This window comes from Armigeres subalbatus, chromosome 3, assembly GCF_024139115.2.
Source record: "Armigeres subalbatus isolate Guangzhou_Male chromosome 3, GZ_Asu_2, whole genome shotgun sequence".
In the NCBI taxonomy this organism is placed as follows: Eukaryota; Metazoa; Arthropoda; class Insecta; order Diptera; family Culicidae; genus Armigeres; species Armigeres subalbatus.
In genome coordinates, this window is record NC_085141.1 from 428,465,510 (window position 1) to 428,479,338 (window position 13,829).

General features: G+C 38.6%; 1 protein-coding gene across 6 annotated transcripts in view; it reads left to right on the forward strand.

Annotated features, from left to right (window-relative positions):
- LOC134227501 (ecdysone-inducible protein E75-like) overlaps nt 1-13,829 on the forward strand; it is a 220,689-nt gene that overhangs the window by 174,696 nt on the left and 32,164 nt on the right. For 5 of the 6 annotated variants that reach the window (XM_062709040.1, XM_062709041.1, XM_062709042.1 and 2 more), the window contains one exon: nt 13,643-13,787. In XM_062709040.1, the coding sequence (XP_062565024.1) occupies nt 13,643-13,787 (145 nt within the window). Of the gene's footprint in view, nt 1-12,286; nt 13,468-13,642; nt 13,788-13,829 lie in introns of those variants that run through there. The other variant, XM_062709043.1, reaches the window with a different exon arrangement.

Consider the following 13,829-nt stretch of genomic DNA (forward strand, 5'->3'; position numbering starts at 1 on the left):
GCTAATAGATCAGGAGAGTCCTTTAATCCCGATCTATTGGCAGGGTTATTTATACTTTTCAAACGGTTAGTTCAAGCTTGAATTCAATTTTGACATAGAAAACGAACATAATTCTCAACATGAACGAAGGTCTACTCAAATAATAATTTATTACCTACAAATCTCTATACACAAAAATGAGTTTGTTTTGGAATTATAACTCACGAAGGGGTTGACCGATTTACAAAAAAAAACAACTTAATTCACCGAGTGGTGATACTGCCTTTCTCGCATTTAGCCAAGACACCAACCTTATATGGCGCTTATGAAGGTTGATTCCATTTTCTTAAGAACTTTTAAACGCAATGGTCGATCATTATCAAATTCAATAGTGATCAACAAGGGTTTGTCCACTGTCGAATGCAACTTGTTGCGAGAAAATCGGTTAAGAATTACTATATGAAAAAGTGGCTAATGTTTTTCTGTTTTCGTGTGTGTACACACATACACACGGACAGACAGACATTTGTTCAGCTCGACGAGCTGAGTCGATTGGTATACACTGGCCGGCATAATAAAGTGCCCACTTGCCGTTTTTCATACAAAATGGTCAACTTTGGAGCTCTAGATCTCGGGTTCCCGTGAACCGATTTGGCTGAAAATTTTACCAGAGCTCAGATATAACTTGAATTTTAACATATCTAAGTTTCGACCATATTGATTCACAGGTTAAAAAATTATTGCGGTATTACCAAAGTGAATTTTTTGGCAAAAATTTATTTTTTAAATATCTTGAATTCTATAGGTTGTAGACTGATGACATATTCAGCAAAAACGCGTATTTTGCCAATACAAAAAAGTTTGCTATATATACCTGTACACTTAGAGATGTAGTTTTCGAGGTATTTGAAAAACAATTTTTTGCCAATTAATTCACGTTGGTATTACCGCAATAATTTTTAACCCTGTGAGTCAATATGCTCGAAACATAGATATGTTAAAATTCAAGTTATATCTGAGCTCTGGTAAAATTTTCAGCCAAATCGGTTCACGGGAACCCAAGATCTAGAGCTCCAAAGTTGACCATTTTGTATGAAAACGGCAAGTGGGCACTTTATTATGCCGGACCATGGGTCTCCGAGACTCGTTCGATTTTGTTCGATTTTGGAGTGAAATGATAGCCTTTCGGTACAACTTTGTTGTACGAGAAAGGCAAAAATTGGAAAAAAGGTAAAATACGCTAATGTTTCATATAATTTTTTAAATTAAGCAAACATTACGATCACTGTTCAATTTATATAAAATCACTTTTTTTTTAAATTTTTTTGTGTTTGTCAACACTACTATTATGATCAGCTCGTCACTTACGATGTCCTGAACAAAAGCAAGAATAATTTTTAGATCGATTATTTCAAACTTTTTGAACAGCACAAGTTCTGAGTTAAGCTCCATTTTTGCATATGTATACCATATCAATGTTCTTTGTTCAATCGTTGGTAATGTATTCTCAACGTTTGATCTAGGTGAATTTCATTTTTTGCTTTTAACATTTAATTGAATATCAAATGCCTATTCTTACGTTTTAATCAATGAAATTTTACACATTTTTGTCATATGCCATGGAAAGCATCTCATAAAAGTTAATCCGAATTCCAACTTCACAACTTTAAAGGGGGCGTGAGTTCTTCACAACTTCTTCTACTTAATCTTATCAACAGTTTTCACGCCTATATCCCCGCTGATAGTAAGGACACGCCAAGTCCCAGGCATTTGGTTAAGGTGGACTACACTTAGATAAAACAGACATCAAAACATGTGGGATGTGAGCTCCATTCTCTTTTATATTATATTTTGAAATAATTAAATAACTCCTACATAATATTTTTGATGACAATGCTCTTTGCTTAACAAAATGATGACTCAAAAATATTTCAAAAAATCACTACTATAAAGTGAACAAAACAACAAAATTTGCTTAACTCGGAATACATTTTCTCAGTTCATGGTAGCGCTGTATGTTTATAAAATATTATTCGTTTGCTACAATTTTTGCATTACTATGAAAAAATGCCGATAGACGCGTGTGGCGTACTTTAATTTTGAAGAATTTTTGCTTCGAATATTTTGACGAAATCTGAATTTCAAGGATTCGGGGGAATTGCTTTTCCATATATTGAGTACCTAATTGAAACTTAGGTTTAGATCTTAGATCCGATTTTTTCTCTTTTAGGTCGTTAAAAATATTTAATTAACATTTTATCCTACTGGTCTCCGAAAGGTCAAGGGGGGGGGGATAATAAAAAATAAATATTAAAATTAAAAAAATCAAAAAAACTCCTCGTTAAAGAATGTTTTGAAAATCCTCAAAGATATCCAAATTTTATTTTGTTGCCCCCTAAAAATATTATTTCTGGGCAGAAAATTCGAGGGGGGGAGTCAAAACAGTTTTTCATTACTTGTATCGGCCTTATTGTGAATTTAAAAACATAAGTTCATCACTTTATTATTGTCACCACCGCAAATCAATCAAAACCTATGATTGGGTTAAAATCCTCCCGCCCCTGCCACTGCAAAAATTCTTGGAAGAAAATGTTCGTCAATGCCCCTATACATTAAAAAATCTGCTGAATACAACATATGGTTAATACATGGGGGGTTAGAAGCAAAAAGGTTGTTGACTATAGCGAAATATTCTTTGTTTTTAGAGTTTTGTGGCAATATGTTCATATAGTTTGAACGTTTCCAACAACAATTTAAGCTGAATATGCTAGTTTTTTAGCTGAAAATGAATATTTTTGGTTGAATAAGCGCTCTATCAGCTTTCAATGCTAGTTGTTTTTCTTTGTTTTTTATAGAAACTAATGAGAAATAAGTTGAATAAGCTTCACACTCACTTTCCTCAAAACCATATTTTTGTCACTTACACCTCTTTGCGTTTGACCCCCTTATTTAATTCTTCCTTACTTCAAATTCAAGAGACTAACGAGTTAGGCTTTCCAATTACAATCCGGAAGCTTTTTAAGCATTTTTGGTTCGAAAAGACAAAACGTCGAAAGGACAAAAGGTCAATCAAGAACAAGTTGATAACAAGTTGGGTGTATTCCAAAGAAGTTTGTGAAATGCATTTAACTTCAATCAGAAGTAAAACACTCATCACATCAATCAAAGTTGAAGAATGAGCAAATTTTCAAAGAAGGAGTACTTACTATGAAATAATATTATGAATATAACGATACTTCTGTTAGAAATACTAAACAAAGATTGTTGATTTATGAAATGAATAAAATTTGTATAATGCTAGGTTGATTCTCTCCGTTTTAGTTTCTTGTTTATTTCGACCTTTTGTCCATTTTGACTTTTTCGACCTTAGTACCGTTCAACGTTTTGTCTTTTCGACCTTTTGTCCTTTTCGACCATTTGTTCCTTCGACCTTTTGTCTTTCACACAGTTGTGGGTTTTTTCATCGATGAAAAAATCAGAAAAAAGGTTGTGAACAAACATCTGCGGCGGGAAAAGTTGGCAAATCAACTACAAGGCTGGGGTACTTTGGCCAGATTTAGGTAGGTAGATTTAGATAGGTGAAACACATCAAATGTATTAGTGGAAAATATTTTAAAGTGGCATAATTTTGTAATATGTACGTTAAAAAAAACTCAATCTAATTAATTTTTATTATTTTTAAAGATTTTAGTGAACTTTTGACATTGCTTTCGTCTTCCTTTAATGCAGCTTTTATTGCAGAATCAGTCAAAGTTTGTGTCGATTGGCATTTCCTAAATTTACAACTCGGCCCACACAAACCTACCCCATTGTAGCTTTTTTTTAGAACAATCACGAATTATAAACACAAAAGTAAGGTTACTCTGAAAACTGTTACAGCCTTTTGGGTTTGGGTTTGAATACCCTTTCCACCGTACCATGTTTTAAGAAATCGAATGTAAAAGGATTCGTGCTACAATAACATAAATACTTTACAATAACATAAATTTATTCATAGCCTATCTGTGTGGTGCATGTCTTGTAAAATAGCAGTGTTTCCAAAGTCCTTAATCGTCCATACTCAATCTTTAAATTGATTACAAGAAGTCCGACAAGAAGTCGGCAAACTTGAGAACATAAAACGGTAGACAGTTTCACCCTTGAAAAAGTCGAAATAAAAGGCCGAAACGTCGGGCAAAACAGAACTCATTATTTTTAATAAACAAGACTAAGAAAGTTAATTTTAATTTACAGATCACATTTTACTTTCATTAATTTCTCATGTTTCAAATGTTTTTTTCTGAGTGTTGGATTGTGTTGACCAAATTGATAGGTTTTGTGCAAAAATAGTTTTACTGATTTCCGTGAAAACATTTAAAAAAATGGACAACAGCAGTATTTTAAAAAAATACATTATTAAAATATGATGAAAAAAATCACCCGTAGTTAAATATAGAAGGGGATTTTGTGAAGTTTATTTTTATTCAGTTTTTTAATGATTTTTTAAAGCTTTGTTTAAGCTCAGCACTATGATGTGAAGTGATTCATCTAAACCATTCTAAAAACAATAGCTACGATCATGCTTTTAGCTTTGTATTCGAATTTCCAATTGCGGAAACATTGGGAGCAATTGTAACTTGCTTACTCAATAGGTGGGAACATCTGACAATCGTTGAATGAATATTCTTCAGAAACAGGTACGAGCCTAAATTGAGCTCAGCTGAAGTAGGAATGAATAGTGAAGAAACACCTTCTCAGGTATGTGACTAGAGCTCTTAGAGCTCTTAGAGTATTTTATTTTTCTGTTTAATTTAAAGTTACTCGGAAGGCGAGGTTTGGACGGTTCCTTTCAACCAGGTGAAACAAACTAAAGCTAAAGGGAAATTTCTTTCTTCAACCAGGGCTAGTCTCACTGGCAACTGAGTTGATGTTGCCCAGTAGCCAGCGTGAGTTAAACTGAAAAATCGGCGATTAGCAGTTTGATTGATGGTTCTGGTCCATTGGTCGTCATTGGTCTACATGAGTTAGGTGACTAATGTTTTGCAGCACGGGGATTGATGAATACTCAGAATCATCGGCCGACCTTTATGACAATTGTGATTGGAAATACAAAATCGAATGTGGTACGTTTGACATGGTGAAACTCTATTGGCTGATCCGCCGTGCTTTCGGCCCTGATTCACCGTGCCTTAATGTGTAGAGCGACATCTATGTATGGGTGGACGTTAAGCTTTCAGGACTGCTTATGTCTTACCCATTTTCAAACTGCTCGAACCTCGATTGACATGAATGTTCTTCAAGTAAAGTAAAAATGGAGCATATTGAGTTTGCAGTGGCTGTGAGTGTCAACGTTATACTGCCTATGATCACATATCAGCTCCATTTTTGCAGGATTTCCTATTCATATGGGTCAAATATGCGATTTTGGCCAGTAAACTAGGGTAGGAGAAAAAGGAAAGAACTTGAGGTATAGCCAAACATAAGTGGAACCGAATTGTTTCACAATTTTTGAAATCAGACCCAGCGATGCCTACCCTTCAATAGATGTTCCTTCATGTGGTTTTTGTGGAGGCGCAGAGGTGAACGTTGTATCTAAATAGCAAACATTACCTTCCTCATACATGATTGATTATAAGGACGTGACAGGCGCTGAACATGCACTTTCACTGGTTTTGGTAAAACATGGAGTAGTATGAGAAAAAAAATCAAATATAAAATCAATTCTTGACGTTGCTTGCATTAGTCAATTGACATCGAAAAACTAATTCGGCTTTCGAACATTAATTGATTGGATACTTCTTAAAATTATGTCCGATGTTTTGAGGTAATTTAAAAATATATGAAACTTGTGGGCAATGTTTTCGAAATTTGAGAATGTTCTTTTCCTTGGCACTTTTATATAGAAGGTGTTTAAATAATGCTGAAAAATCACAAGGCTTTTAGATATTTATGAATTGTAGATGAAAGTATTCCAGAAAAAGTGTGGAGTGGTACAAGTTCCTCTGATAACGAACTTTCTGCACCACGCAAATTCGAGTATAAAACCTCGAGTGCACTGAATACATTTATTAAGGGTTCTAAGTTGGTGGACATCGAATGAAATCTGTAACTGTGTTCTTGAACTACGCCAATCAAATGTGTAAACAGTTGTGTCAGTTTTAAATGAATCTTCCATAATTTGGGACGTTCGCAAACAAAAATCAAACGGCAAAACGATCGAAAAAAATATACCTCTACTAGAGTAGTTGAATCTGGAGCTACAAAACAGAAGGACGAGATAGAAAAACACGAAGCTGTTGAAATATCGGAAAAAGGGCATCGATAGATGAAACGGGAAAAAGAATAAATACAGATAGCAACAGCGAAGCATTCAGAACAAACCGCACTCATGGTCGAAGACAATTTTAAGCAAATTGATGAAACACTAGAATAGTGAGAGGTAGAAATTTTAATAGAAAACATAGAAATTCTCAAAAATGATAGATGAATATCCTAAAAGCAAGAAGAGCTCAATATGCTTCAACTAAAGCACTAAGAAATCCCTAAAGAGCTGAGGCTCAAAAAATTTGTTCGAAATAGTACAATGGGATGTTTTTAACCAACTGTTCCACAATATAATACACGGACTACCAGGAGCCAAGATCCTATGAATTGATTTTTACTGATATGAAAAATATCGGAAATCACGTATAGGATTCCAGGCATCACTCATCTCTCATCTCTTAATAGTTTTATTTAACTATTCGAAATATGTTGTTACCTTTTCATTAAAGTGCGTTTAGACTTTGAATGTCAGTTCTTCACTTGTTATGGTAATGTGAAGGCCGGAAAACCAGAGCGAGTTGACATCCAGCCAATCCTTTGGTATCCTTGTCGGGATCTGTATATTATGCTTGCTGTGTTGCTCTAAGAAGATTATTACTCCAGCTAGATGTGAGGAAAAATCCCCAAAATTGTCAGAATTCAGCCAACTTTCCTCTGGTCATCGAAAGCAATTTACAATGAAAAAGAAACTTGACTCACTTTGCCTGTTTGACACGTCGATATGAGTTTCAAAAATGATATCTACTCAGAACGATGCAGTTCAGCGATAGTCTTTTGGATATTTTGACAACAACTTGGAGAAATTTTTTATCTGTCAGCTATGTACGACTAAATCTGGTCATAAGTGAGTTACTTCAACCAAATTAGTATTAACTGTGTTACTCGAGATAAAGCAGTAGATGCGGGACACGCATTGTTCTGAATCACCCAAGCGGTCTCGCTTGCGTGGTGTACACCAAGCGCAGAAGTTTCACTTTAAACGTCGGTGCAAATCCAAGTTTAATTAAAGAACTAGTACATGTCAAACTTTAGAAATTTAAAAATATTGTAATACCAAATTACAACTTTATATATACGTATAACAATCTCAACTGTATGGTCGTTTTTATTGTTCTTATTGGTTGGTGAAAATAGATTCAATGTTGCCGCACCATGCGCCTCCATTCGTTAGCCAGTCGCTTGGCTGTACGACTTTAAACCTATTCTATAATCCTGTTCCATCTGTTACCAGGAATATAATGCTCAAATGACTTTTCCATGGGATAATCCTACGGTGCTGATATGCCTAGTATTACACCAGATTTGTGAAAGAAATTTTCAAGGGACTTCAACCACCTCAAAGGGCACTTTTTAGGTGATGAACCTGGTTTTGGTCGATTCTCCTGAAATACATTGGTGGTCATCCGTAGGGACAGTTCATCGAATGACATTTCGCCGAGAGTCAAAAGGACATTCAGTCGAATGAAAATTTGGCCGAGTATTGGAAGTGATTTTTAGCTTAATAGGTCGGTAATAAGTAATTAAGTGAAACGGAAATTAGTCAATGCATTTTTGATTAAATCTTTCGTATCCAAACGAAACGTGGCTCTATTAATTGGAAGAAATTTGTTGGTTTGTCTCTTAGTAAAAATAAGATTTCTATGATTTTTTTTAGAGAAAATTACAAATTAACAAAGAGATACGCCGAATTTGATTGACATTTAGTCGAATAACGTTTGATCAAATGACATTTCGACAAAAGGGCGTTTAGTCGAAGGGACATTTGGTTGAATAATCAAAAGTTAAGTGCAGCATAGGTTTTTTATTCTTTTCATGGATACTCTTTCTTTCACCTAATATTCATAAAATAACGGAAACGTAATTTCGGACATACGACCTAATATCTATTTTATGTAATGGCTTTTCGATCACGTGTAATTCGATAAAAAAAAACATTTTTAACCAGGTGATATCGATTGGTATATTGGCGATAGTTAGTTAGATGGGGTTACCAAAGTCAAAATCCTGTCGAGAATAATTGTTGTTTTCCTATTATTATTTTTTATTAAAACATCATACGTTGATCAATATTGGAGCGTTAATTACTCCCGATTCTTTTTTACACGGGGATGCGTTCCGTGTAAAAAAGTTTTCAGTGCAAAATTTGAAAATCCGTGTACAAAAAATTATGATTTCTCGACGAATCATGCAAAATGGAGCAACTTTGCAAAAATTGTTACGGGATTTTTTTACACGGTCGTGTAAAAAAATCCGTGTAAAACAGAATCAGGTGTATATGACTTTTTGAAACACTCAATTATTACTAACTTAAGTTTCTTTCTTTTAAATATCTATTCGACGGAAAATGTACCAAGCTTATTCGACTAAATGACCATTCGATCAAATGTCCTTTCTTGACCAAATGTACAAAGATTCTTAATCTAAAATCTGCTTTCGATTAAAAGTCCATTGGACCAAATGTCCATTTGACCTAATGTCTATTCGGCGTAGTGTCTTTTCGACCAAACGTCGTTAGACCAAATGTCCCACGTCTCCAGAGGACTACAACATTATTTTCGATTAAAATTTAACATTTTACATTTTTTTAAATTATTTTTTTATGAATGAAATTTGATTAAAAAAACGCCGAGAAAGTTAAAATTTTCTAATCGTGAATTGACCGAATTCTAGCCAACCCAAGCACACTATGCTATGCGATTGCGATTTTTCGTCATTCGTCTCCATCTCGTATTGCCACACACAGCTTGATCTCCTTCGAGATTTGTCCGTCGGTCGGTCGGTCGGTCGGAGCTGCTCGCATTGTGAATTCCTCTCACTTTCCACTAGCGCGCGCACTTAGTTCGAGCCACGCCGCGACGCGACTAAGCAACCTCACCGCCAGAGCTAGACGGAACGATGCTGATGGCCGCCTAGTTCGGCTTAGTGCTCACACGCTCTAGCCACTCTGCTGCCTTCAGCCCCACCGACGTTAACGACCACGTTCGCTAATAAAGCAATAACCGCGGCTGAATCACACTGAACAACAAGCAGCAGTCGACCCGGCCCCGGCCAATCCTTGCTGCCGCGCGCCCCCCTCACTGCCCTCCCCCTGCCGCTGCTGTTGTGGAGCAAAGCAGGTCTGGTTCGCCGTCGAGCGACCGGGGTAGATGACCAGAAATTGGGTCACGAAAAAACCTACCAACACAGCGCCACATTCCGAGGGCAACCCATACAGCTGCAGTGCACCTTTGGCGCACTGGCGAGCGAAAGAGCGCGCGCGGAACAGAGGCCTTTCTGATTGTTGCCTTTTCGAAACGTGCAACCCCGTTCCGTTTTGAAGTGATGGCCGCCACCGCCTGGTTCGGTGGTATTGGTGGGCACACTGCTCTCGCATCTTGGTAGGTACGATGCCGAGCAGCTGCAGCAGCAACAGCAACAGAGAGCCGCTGGCATGGGTGGGTGGGTTGATTGGGAGAGCTGAGTGGCGGGTAACCAAAAAATTAAAACCTTAGCTACCGTGGAGGGTCAATTTGCAGATAGCATCGATTTAAAGTAATTTGATTATAAAATTTTAAGAAGTCAAATGAAGTGAAATTAATTATTAAATCCTCATGAAATGCAAGTATTTCAAAATGTTTTGGGTCCGGATTTTGCAACAATACGGTACGCTCTGGCTCCTGAAGTTACTACCGTCACCGTCGAGTTGGAGTTCGAGGTGCGATGATCAGGGCAAGTCTGCGAGCGGAGAATCTTGGGTGAGCCAAAGTGGGTGGTGGGTGGTGTTTAGAGTGGAAAGGCTCACCAACCAACCAGCCAACCATCGACGGCAATGACAGGTCGTTGAACTGTGCGTCTTGCTTCTGCTGCTCCACACTCTGCTGCTCTGCTTTGCTCTGCTCAGCGCCAGCGCTTTGTTAAAAAGCAAACTAGCCGGACTGCCTGGTAGAGCCAATCGTGCACGGCATGGCACTGTTCAGTAGAAGAAAACCTTCAGTCGTCAATGGGGGATCGGATCACAATGGTCGAATGAAGGATTCGACCTTCTGGGAATGGTTTTCTTATTCGGGAGGGGTGTTCTCCGGAAGGGTGTGTCGTTCAGGGGGGGCGCATACAACGAATGCTTTTTTTTTCAAACTTTCTTGCTAATGAACCAATGCAGGGAGGTAAATTATGGATTTTTTTTAACCTTCATAAGACATAAACAGCCCTAAGCTAAAAAGTTCTTTTTTTTATTTGGGGAAGAGGTCCCAAAATGCCAAGTGATTTTTCTTTGAATTATTTAGGATTTTTGAATCTTGTTGCAAGGATTTTGATGGCAAATTTTGAATCACACGATCAAAAATACGAGCGAATATTTATCAAATATCGAACGAAAGAATAAAGCACCAATTGATTCGCTTCTTTTTACGAGCAAGCTGGCCCTTGACTGCAAAAATTACAGAAAATAAAAGACAAGCCTACAGGCTTTCATTCCGGAAGATCAACCTTACATGATTTTTAGGTTCGCGTTCTTTTTTCGAAAACGAAACACCAAAATGTTGAATATGATTTTTGAAGTTCCCCCAAACCTAAGCACATTAATCGCCGTTACGGCGACAACTAGCCCTCGCGACTCTATCACTGCATTCAATTTTCCATTTACGCTTCCATACCAACGGCGGCAGAATAGCAGTCGCCAAGCGACGAACCTTTTTTTTAGCTCTTCATGTACCAAGCGTCTCCATTTACCATTTCTGTGATTTTTTTTAGGAAATTCAATTCATAACTTTCACAATTTGAAGCACAAATATTAAAAACAATATCTGAAGTATTTTCGATATGTTCCTTAACTAAATGTTTATGTAAAACTGTGGATAACTGCAGTTGCTGTGGCGGCACTAACATAGCTGAAACAAGATTCATCTTCAACTGTCTAAGACGAGTTTCGTAATTTCCATTTAATTCCACTACGACAAGTCGAATCGACAAACTACTGAAAGAGCTTAAATATTTTTTCTGAAGGTTCATCTGTCATCTGTCCATACAAAATCACGGAGACCTGCCCCATACAGCAATCGATGCCACTTTTTTGCAGTACTCATTTGAAACACTGTCAAAAAAGACAACTTTCAAAAAGAGATTTATTGCTCCAGTGACTTCAAAGCCATGTTAACATATCATAATATAGATCAAGAGAAATGTGATTTTTCATGGCAATATATCACTAAATCAGGAAATCAACATTTTTTTGCCTCGTTAAATACTGAAATTGATTTATCAGTTTTGCAAATATGGCTCAAACATCGGTTTTTTGTAAAATTTGTGTCGGTTTTTTAGTACCTTTTTTAATTTTCACCTCATTCTGCTCCATTATATTGCCTAATGATGCCTTAATAACCATCTTAGCCATGACCATTTAAAAATTCATTTTTTCATGAATGAAAAGTTTCGTTTTTGATGTTGTCTGTCGCCCATTTTTTGAAGATTTATGCGGCTGAAACCATGATGCAGTTTCAAAACTGGGTTCCAACGTGCATCCCTTATGGCTCGTTATTTTTCGTAATGCATTGATTAATAATAAATTGAGTAGTTTGACATCCAATCCGTACAGTTCAAATGGGGGCGCTTGGTGATTCTTTGTGAATCTCATTCGACCACCCCCCATTCGATCATCATCATCTGAACCCCCCCAATCCGCCAGCGACACTTTGACTCTGACTGTTGTGCGGTGGCCGGGGTCGATAGGGGCCCCGGGGCTGGAGCTGGTAGCCTGGTTGCACACCCAGCTGGTAGGTTGGCTGATTGGTGAGCCAGATCCGGGCGACACTGATGGGGCCAAACGGCGGCGCTACGAACGAACAAGAGGCACAGAAATAACGGTGGTAGGGCATCGCCTACCGTGGGGCAGAGCGAGAAAGCAACTCGCCAATGCCAAACGAACGCACACACCGCAACGAACTGCTACACTCGAAAACAAACTACTCGGGGGCCAGCCAGCGCGCATCTTACACACAGAGCTAGCGAGCCAGCGCGAGCAGGGCAGCGGTTTGAGTGTGAGTTGTTTTCATCAAGTTTCATTCGCAAATTAAACTCTGGAATGTGAGCATCGCATCGTCCGTATCGAAGCGAGAGAGCGTGTGCCCTCGTCGTAGTTCGTTGTCGTCGCCGTCACCGAAACGCCGTCGTCGTCGAAAGGTGCATCGTTAGCGCGTCCCAGAGTTATACCTCAAAGAGTTAGAATCCTTCCAAGGATCTCCAAAAGTGCGAAAAGTGTGAATCAATCAGGCGGGAAAGTATGGCGCGGAAATAGAGCGCCGTAGAAGTTATCGCAAGTGCAATAAATTGGGTAGTGGAGAACGAGATTACGCGCGATTCACAATTGAAAGACTTGAAGTCGATTCGGCTGTAGTTCAAGAGTCCAAGTCTGAATACGGGAAAATGGGATGTGCAGTGCAGCAGGAGCCCGCCAGCAACGAGAAATCCTCGTCGGCGGCGCTCAAGACTGAAAAAAGTCTGAAAGTTCCAAGCAGTCAGTGTAGTTTAAAGAATACTAATGATAGCACCGTCAGGAGCAACAGTAGCAGTAGTAACAGCAGCAGCAGCAACAGCCTTAAGAAGGCTCATAGTGCATTAGTTAAAATTCTTGAATCCGCTCCTCTGAATAGTTCAAATTTGGTCAACCCCTACAGCGGAAGTGCTGGTGGCAGTGGTTCTAGTAGCAGTAGTAATAATAGTAAAAGTAACCAAGTAGTAGTAGTAGTAGCTCCTAAGGAGGAAACGAAAATCAGTGTGTTAGCGAGTAATTCCAGTCAAACGGTAGAAGATCCTTCCACGGTAAAACTAAAAACGACACCGAAGATTGATTTCTGTCCGTGGAAGAAGACCACGATTGCCAAAGAGTGGATTAGTTCTTGCGAGCGGGATTCATCCCCACAAGCAAAACAGAATCAACCTCAGCAACAGCAGCAACATCAGCAGGAGGAAGGCGTCAGTCAGTGTGCCATATTAAACGAGCAGCCCCACAAACAGCAATCCGGAACGTGCCGGAGTCGTGAGTCCTCGCAGAGTTCCGACCACTCGTCGCTGTCAGCATCTCCGGAGCCCACCAGCGACGACAGCTGCTGCAGCAATGGCTGCAGCACCAACGGCAGTAGCAGCGACTGTTGTTCTGACTATCTGATCAATGATCTCTGCAAGCAGTTCGAGGAGAACTTATGCGAAGATCATGTACGTTCACCTCCATATCTACGTCTGCCCATTCAGCAACCTTCTCTTTATTTTTATTTTGTTTCGTCAGTTCTCGCTCCGTACCATGGCAACCGACTCATAGTAGGCTGCTTGGTCCGATGCGATGGTTGTCAACCTTCGAATTAATTCGTTCTTCTCTCTCGCTCATTCACAGGGATTCTTCAGGCGGTCGATCCAGCAGAAAATTCAGTATCGCCCTTGTACTAAAAACCAGCAGTGTAGTATACTCCGAATAAACCGCAATCGCTGCCAGTATTGTAGGCTGAAAAAATGCATCGCCGTAGGAATGAGTCGCGACGGTAAGTATGAGATGATCAATTCTTTATGTTAGTTATGTTTTG